The sequence below is a fragment of the Carcharhinus amblyrhynchos genome, chromosome 8 (assembly GCF_965287045.1).
Source record: "Carcharhinus amblyrhynchos chromosome 8, sCarAmb.v2.hapA, whole genome shotgun sequence".
NCBI classification, from domain to species: domain Eukaryota; kingdom Metazoa; phylum Chordata; class Chondrichthyes; order Carcharhiniformes; family Carcharhinidae; genus Carcharhinus; species Carcharhinus amblyrhynchos.
This window is the reverse complement of record NC_137331.1, coordinates 112,318,594-112,326,742: the sequence shown is the minus strand read 5'-3', so window position 1 is coordinate 112,326,742 and position 8,149 is coordinate 112,318,594. Positions and strand designations below refer to the sequence as shown.

The following is an 8,149-nucleotide window of genomic DNA, read 5'->3' as shown; positions in this document are numbered from 1 at the left end:
AAAAACAATTTGCAAGTAAAAAGCATCACAACGAATAGAGCCATTCTGGAATTTCAGAGACTGTGCAACACACAGTTTTTTGCCCATGTAATAAATATCTGAGGATCTGAGACAGCACTCATTGTTCACAAGCTAATTGTTATGAAAGGTTGTTTATTGAACGTACATTGAAACGGCTTACCTTCAGCAACACTGCAATGTTAATAGTAATATTATACAGTATTAGTGATTAGAATAACACAAGACATTTTACCCATTTAATTGACATGTACTACATGGGACCAGCCCAATCTAAAAAATAACACACACTTTTTAATTGAAAATACACTGAGCATTAAAATGAGTTACAATTGATTGACAGAATACCCAAACTGGTGCCAATGAGTCTGGTGATGGGAAGCCCTGTGGTTATGATGGAGTAGACTTTATATGAATCCTTCAACTTGCATATTGAAACATTTCTTCAGAATGGCAGACCCTTTCAACAGTAAATGTCATACAAAAAAAGAGAGATTAATTTGGAACAATTATGCTTAAACCAAAAACAAAATCCAGTTGGGATGCTGTTGTACTGCAAGTTAAACCAAAGAACCAAAAGGTATGATTATTCAGTAATCACAGTTAAGTTCTGCATGGCTGATCATCAGGTTATTAACCTGGAGAAAGATAACAATGGTAGCAGATGTTCAATGATTCCAAAACAAAGCAGTTCAACAATTGTGTTAATTGTTAGTTCATATCAGTGATCTGCGGTTCACAGACCAGTAAACCCCTCTCATTTCTGCAGCATCAAGATTGTGGAATGCAGAGCTATCCTTGTTTTGCCGCATCGTGGAGTGAGGCGGCGCAGGAGTGAGTCCTTGTCCCCCTGTAAGACCACTTCTCCATCTGAGCCAGCTTTCATGGCAAGGTGTGGAGCAGAAGCCTGGTAATTCTCCACAGAGACATAAGCAGTGGAATTGAATGTACTATCATCGTAAAGGCTGACAGGGAAGGCTTTTTCAGAAACCAGGAAGCAAGGAACTCCCCCGCCTCTTGTGGGGAATGATACATAGCCCGTGGAATTGAAATAATTGACAGCAGGAACCAAAACCATAAATGTCACATATAACATGACCAAGCCTTTAATCTGTATTGTGTGTTCATTTGAACACTGCACTGGAGTGAAACCAATTTACCATTTTCCGCTTGGTGGCACCAAAATGGCAGCTCACCTTCGCAAGGAAAATGAGGGTGGGTAATAAATCCTGGCCTTGCCAGTGATACTCACATCCCTGGGATGAATTCAGAAAAAAGTTCAATTTAGTGATGCATTGTGACAAAGTTTGACTGTTGCAAACGGATAACCGATCATTTAATTGCATTGATTTCTGATATACTTTTGTGCGGATCCTGGAGTTGAATCTGTTTAACATCACACAGCACTGGGAACTTCAAGATTGTCGCTCAGACAATGGAATCAAATCCTTGAAAGGTGGGAAATGTCAACGAGACTGGCAACTTACAATTATTCTGCATGTTTCCTTTAGAAAAGAGTTTGAAGTAATAAGGATGGGTTGTCACCATGAATACCTAGCACCAAATGATATTGTAGACATCCCAAAGATTGGGAACACACGAAAGCTACATGAATACAGTATCCAACCCCTCGATAGCAATGTGCCAGAAGCGACAAGCGCTGCAGCAGTGGGAATGAATTTTAACTAAAAATGGAACGTGTTCTCAATTCCAATCCATAGTGGTGGAAAGTGAAAAGTCAGACCTAGGAAGGGAAGGACGTTTTCTCAATGCCACAGACGAGAGAAAAAAGAAAAATAATGGGCAGAATGTTACCATCTGGCCAAAGTCGATGGACCTTTGAGTGGCTGACCACATTTTCACAGCGATGCCACCCGCCTGCAGTGGAGGGGCTGTAAAATTCCACCAAATGAGGGAAAATCCCACACACAGCTCCAATCATTGCTGACCTCATTTGAGCTTTAGGTGTAAAGTCTTCACAAACGTTGCTCCATTATGATAACGTGATAGTTTCTCAAACATTGTCAGCCAAATATAAGATGTTGCGACGGTCAAAGAAAGAGAATGGGCTTCTGGAAGTGGATGTACGTCCTCTCGTTGCGGTGCCAACTGATGAAAAGTCCTTTCCAAGAGACGCTGGTAGAAATACCCCCACCCTCTCAGATGAGCAACTCTATGATGTGATCGGTTAAGGAGATACAGTTATTTGCCCTGCTCCCACACAGATCCCAGATTCTCCCTAGGAAATGCTGCGCTGTTTCAATCTTCCCCATGCAGGAACTTTGCTATGCAAAGATGTCGCTCCTGTTCCTTCCATGGGTGAGTCACTGGCTTGTGAGCAGAAGTGAGAATCTTGACTGATTTTCCCCTGATTCAAGGTGATGGTGTCAACTGCTCCCCACAGCCCCCTCCCCACTCACTTACTCCACACCTCTCTGAGACCAGTTAAGATTGCTGGCCAAGGGCAAGGGTTACAGAAGCATTGAGCAATACAGCACGGAAACAGGCCCTTCAGCCCAAAGGGTCCATACCAGCCATGGTGCTCTCGCAGCTAGTCCCAATTGCCCACGTTTGAACCACATCCCTCTAACTCTTTCCCATCCATATACTTATCAAAAATCTGGGATCTTCTTGCTCTTCATAGCACACAAGGCAACTCATTTTCCCTCCAAACTTACACGTTTACTAAAGGATTAATTTTCACCTTGATATGAGCCCATGTGAATTAATACTTCTAAATACAGAGTATGGAAGAAATAGTGAAGAGTTCTTAACCAGAGTTTAGTTTTTACTGAGTTTCGCAGCTATTCCGTAAGGTTTGGCTTGGCTATTATTAATCAGCTCGGAATAAATAATCAGACCATTTTGTGATGTGTAACTGGGAGTATAAATTAAGTTTACACCGAAGTGGTTCAATTTGTTTCTGGCCACTTACAACCAAGAATGAGCACAAAAAAGAGGAAGGGACCTCAGCCACATTGCTCCAAACAGAAAGAGGAAAGGGAACAGAACAAGTCCGAAGGAAGGAGAACAGCAAAAAGGCTAACTGGCATTTCATTGATAGTGCAGGTCATCTCTCTGTAAATTCTTACAGTAACATCATGAAATCAGGACAACGGTGTGTTAGGGTGAAAGAGTCAGCAGCCCAAGCACTGACACACAACCGCAGGACTGCTAAATAATTCAAACAATAACACAACAACAATGGTTCTTTTCTCTTTGTTGTTCCTGTGTGGCTGATTGGTGTGAGGAAGCTGGTTCAACGTTGCTGGGCTCTGGTCTCCCAACACAGCTGCCTGCTCAGCAGCAGCGCCTGCCCGACTGTACCTGGTGTCTTCCAACTTTGAAAGCCCCGTTGCTATGAATCTGAGAAGGATCCAAAGGCGGGATTTGTTGACCTGTAAGAGCAAAGTAGGAAACATTCATCATCAGCGCAGTTATCTCTGGGGACAGTTTGTCAAAGTCCCAGACTCTGGGTTCACTGCAATAGCACATTCATGTGATCCAGTATATGGCACACAGTCAAAAATGTCACATTGTTTTTATCTGTCTCTTAACAAGTCTTTCAGATCCAACTAAACTGGGCCACGGTATAACGTCTCAAAGACATCAATGCACTGGCATGTTTGTCAAAGCAGACTTGAACTCATGGCTTTCTGACTCAAAGCAGGAGTCATAGAATCAGAGAATCCTACAGTGCAGAGGAAGGCCATTCAGCCCTTCAAGTCTACACCAACTATCTGACAGAGCATCTTGTGGCACAGTGGTCAGCACTGCTGCCTCACAGTTCCAGGGTCCCGGGTTCGACTCCCGGCTTGGGTCACTGTCTGTGTGGAGTTTGCACATTCTCCCCACATCTGAGTGAGTTTCCTCCGTGTGCTCCGTTTTCCTCCCACAGTCCGAGAGACATGTTGTTTAGGTGCATTGACCTGAATAGGCAACTAGGGAAATTTCATAGTAACTTCATTGCAGCGTTAAAGTAAGCCTCCTTGTGATTAATAAATAAACTTTACTTTATCCAGGCCCTATCCCCATAACCCCACATTCTTATCCCGCTAATTCCCCTAACCTGCACATCTTGGGACGCTAAGGGGCAATTGAGCATGGCCAATCAACCTAATCCAAACATCTTTTTGACTGTGGGAGGAAACCCATGTAGACATGGGGAGAAAGTGCAAACCCCACACAGACAGTCACCCAAAGCTGGAATCAAATCCAGGTCCCTGAGGCTATGAAGTAGCAGTGCTTCCACTGTGCCATCCTGTTGTACCATTGAGCCAAATGAACACTCAAGTCAGGCAAAATAAAAGCAAATTTCTGCGAGTGCTGGAATCTGAAACAAAAACAGAAAATGCTGGAAAATCTCAGTAGGTCTGACAGCAGCTGTGCGGAGAGAACGGAGCTAATGTTTCAAGTCTGGATACGTTCGGGCAAGACTCTCTCTTTGATCTGATTTATTATTGTCACATATATTACGGTGAGAGGTATAGTTTCTTGCACCCTACACAAAGAAAGCATACTGTTCGTAAAGAAGGAAAGGATAGAGTGCAGAATGTAATGTTATAGTCATGGCTAGGGTGTAGAGAAAAATCAGCTTAATACAAGATAAGACCATTCAAAAGTCTAACCGCAGCAGACAAGAAGCTGCTCTCGAGTCGGTTGGTACATGACCTCAGATTTAATAAAAACTATCTTCCCCCGATGGAAGAAGGTGGAAGAGAGAGTGTCTGGGATGCATGGAGTCCTTCCTCATGTTATCTAAAGTATAAATATACTTACAGCATAAAGATACTGTCAGACCAGCTGTGATTGCTCCAGCATTTTTTATTTTTGACTCAAGTTAGTTAACCTCATCTGGCTTAGCAGTGAGTGAGGGCGTCAGAGCTGGTATTGTGTAACCAGATTGACCTCTCTCTCCTCATCCCTCACTCCAACTCTCCTGGAGAAAATGGCTTCCACACTGGTGTCGACTCAGAATCAAACTGGGCCTGGCCCTGAACTGCCTGATTAAACAGCTTGCTGCAAATTACTCCATTCCGAATATTACCGGAACCTGGAACTTAGCCAAGAGAATCTCCGACAGAACGGTGATCTTTTCAGTGTTTAATTGTCTCTTGAGAGAAATGAGTGTCAGGGCAGCTCTGTGTGTTTTTTTTTCCTAAGCCTCTCCATTATGTGTAAGCTTATACTCCACGGAGCGAAAATACGCATCTGGCCTGCAATGCAGAGAAGTCTGCAGCATCTTCACACTGCCAGGTGATTCCCCCTGGCCTGTATCTCTCCGCTTCAGCAAATTCAGCAAACAGTTAGTGAATTCCACGGACGAGCGAGCAATTTAAAACCAGAGAGTTAAAATCCAGGCTGACAAACACTTTGCTGCAACGGTTGGGTAGCTTCTCCTGACGTAAAACAAATCTTCCCTCTTCAAATACATTCTCACAAGAGAGACACAATGCCGCTGCTCTCCTTGTTACTAAAATCCATCAGATTTTTTTTAAAAAGCTACAGTGAAGGCATTCCAATGGGGGGATTTTGATTTTTGCATAACGTATGATGCAGTTTAGTTTCTACACCTCTTTATTTTTGATGCACATACGAGAGCTTTGATTGATCCCCTGAGTCACAAACTGCCATCAACAATCATCAGCCATTCCTGACATACATCCACGTCTTGATTTTTTTTTTAGAAAAAGAGACTCCAAACAAATGCTCATGATTTCCCAGTTAAATTTAGGAATAAACAAGCAGATACGATTGCTGGGAACGTGCCTGCCAGCCTCTGATTAAAAGCCCAATTCTGTGAGTGAAGACACTGCCCCTATTATACAGACTGAGCATTATCTGAGCAGCTACTCCACAGATTATATCAAATTGAAAGAAAATGCAACTATCCCACTGACTTCAAATTGTGGGATTATTGAAAGATTGTGTCTGTTCCTGTTCCCGAGGCAGGTAAGTACCCTATTTTTTGGACTATAAGACAAAATCTTTTTCTCCAAATCAGACCTCGTCTTATCATCTGCTTAAACTTATCTACTGTTTAAGTGGATTTTGGACACCAACCTCATCCAACCCGGGGGGGGTGGGGTGGGGGGATGTGACAAGTGCAGGAGCTGCTGCGTTTTCACAAGCTCTGATGCGACTCATCTTTTAATCCTGATGCACAACTCATCCTTTATTTGGATCCAGGAATATAATTGCAGTGTTCCTGGAAAACCCTAGTCAAACTTTGGTGACAGAGTTCAGTCAAGCGCATCCTTAGTTAATGGAGGCAGTGGCAGGCGGCTGGGGTGGGGCCCAGTTTGCCCAGTTCGCAGTGACAGTTGCGCTGGTGAGCAGTCCATCCTTCAGCGATGCCCAAGGCAACAAGCAGATGGCTGCCATTGCGAGTGAAGTTGTGGACGATGGCCTTAGCTCCCTGGCAGACTATTGGTGCTTGCATTGATTTGATTTATTATTGTCACACGCATTAATATACAGTGAAAAGTATTGTCTCTTGCATGATATACAGACAAAACAGAGAAGGAAATGACAGATCCAGGATGTCATGTTATAGTCGTAGCTAGGGTGTAGAGAATGATCAACTTAATGCAAGGTAAGTCCATTCAAAAGTCTAACAGTAGCAGGGAAGAAGCTGTTCTTGACTCGGTTGGTACCTGACCTCAGACTTAGTCTTTTTCCCAGTGAAAGAAGATGGAAGAGAGAATGCCCGGGGTGCATGGGGACCTTAATTATGCTGGCTGTTTTTCTGAGGCTGTGGGAAATGTAGACAGAGTCAATGGATGGGAAATTGGTTTGCACGATGGATTGGGCTATATTTATGACCTTTTGTAGTTTCTTGCAGTCTTGGGCACAGCAGGAGCCAGAGAAAGTCACAAGTTCAGATGTAGGTTAGCATGCATGCGGTACAGTAGCTAGCACTGTTGCCTCACAGCACCAGGGACCCGGCTTTGATTCCTGGCTTGGGGTCACTGTCGGTCTAGAGTCTGCATGTTCTCCCCGTGTCTGCGTGGGTTTCCTCTGCCTGCTCTGGCTTCCTCCCACGGATGGAGGAGTTCGCTGGATTGGCTATGCTAAATGGGTGTCACGCTGGCAGAATGATTAACACTGCTGTCTCTCAGCACCAGAAACCCGGGTTTGATTCCAGCCTCAGTCACTGTGTGGAGTTTGCATATTCTTACTGTGTCTGCATGAGTTTCCTCTGGGCGCTCCAGTTTCCTCACAAAGCCAAAAAATGTGCAGGTTAGGTTGATTGGCCGTGCTAAATTGACCCTCATGTCAGGAGGAATCAGCAGGGTCAATATATGTGGTTACAGAGATAGGGCCTGGATAGGAGTGTTATCGATCAGGCTTGATGGGCTCAATAGCCTCTTTCAGCACTATAGGGATTTGACTGGTTTTAAATGCTGACCAGTTAATGCTGTCTGTAAACTGTGACTTACTGCCAGTGCCTCTGGCCTCAGCAGATCTGTCTGATCACTTTAGTAAAAGGATAAGTAGCAAAACAGCTTGCAAGGGATGGGATGCAGGTTCAGGAAGATGGGAGTTGGGGTTGTGGGAGAGGTGTAGATTAAACAACAAAGAAAATTACAGCTCAAGAACAGGCCCTTTGGCCCTCCAAGCCTGTACCATCCATGATGCCAGACTGAACTAAACCCCCCCCTCCCCTTCCGGGGACCATACCCTCTGTTCCCATCCTATTCATGTACAAGTCCAGACGTCCCTTAAAGCTCACTATCGTATCCACTTCCACTATCTCCCCAGGCACCCACCTGCCTCTGTGTAAAAAACTGCCTTGTACATCTCCTTTAAACCTTGCCTCTCGCACCTTAAACCTGTGCCCCTTAGTAATTGACTCTTCCACCCTGGGATAAAGCTTCTGACTATCCGCTCTGTCCATGCCCCTCATAATCTTGTAGACTTCCATCAAGTCGCCCCTCGACCTCCATTGTTCCAGTGAGAATAACCCAAGTTTCTCCAACCTCTCCTCATAGCTAATGCCTTCCATACCAGGCAACATCCTGGTAAATCTTTTCTGTACCCTCTCCAAAGTCTCCACATCCTTCTGGTAGCGTGCGATCAGAATTGAACATTATATTCCAAGTGTGGCCTAACTACGGTTCTATAAAGC

The 8,149-nt window shown here is 44.3% G+C and overlaps 1 protein-coding gene across 1 annotated transcript in view; it reads right to left on the bottom strand.

The window, feature by feature from the left end:
- Nucleotides 1-969: 969 nt before the first annotated feature.
- The window catches only part of rab31 (RAB31, member RAS oncogene family), an 84,371-nt gene continuing 77,191 nt past the window's right edge, over nucleotides 970-8,149 (bottom strand). Inside the window, exon 7 of the mRNA XM_080194663.1 lies at nucleotides 970-3,416. Coding sequence (XP_080050789.1) covers nucleotides 3,319-3,416 — 98 coding nt within the window. The 3' untranslated portion in view covers nucleotides 970-3,318. The remainder of the gene's footprint in view (nucleotides 3,417-8,149) is intronic.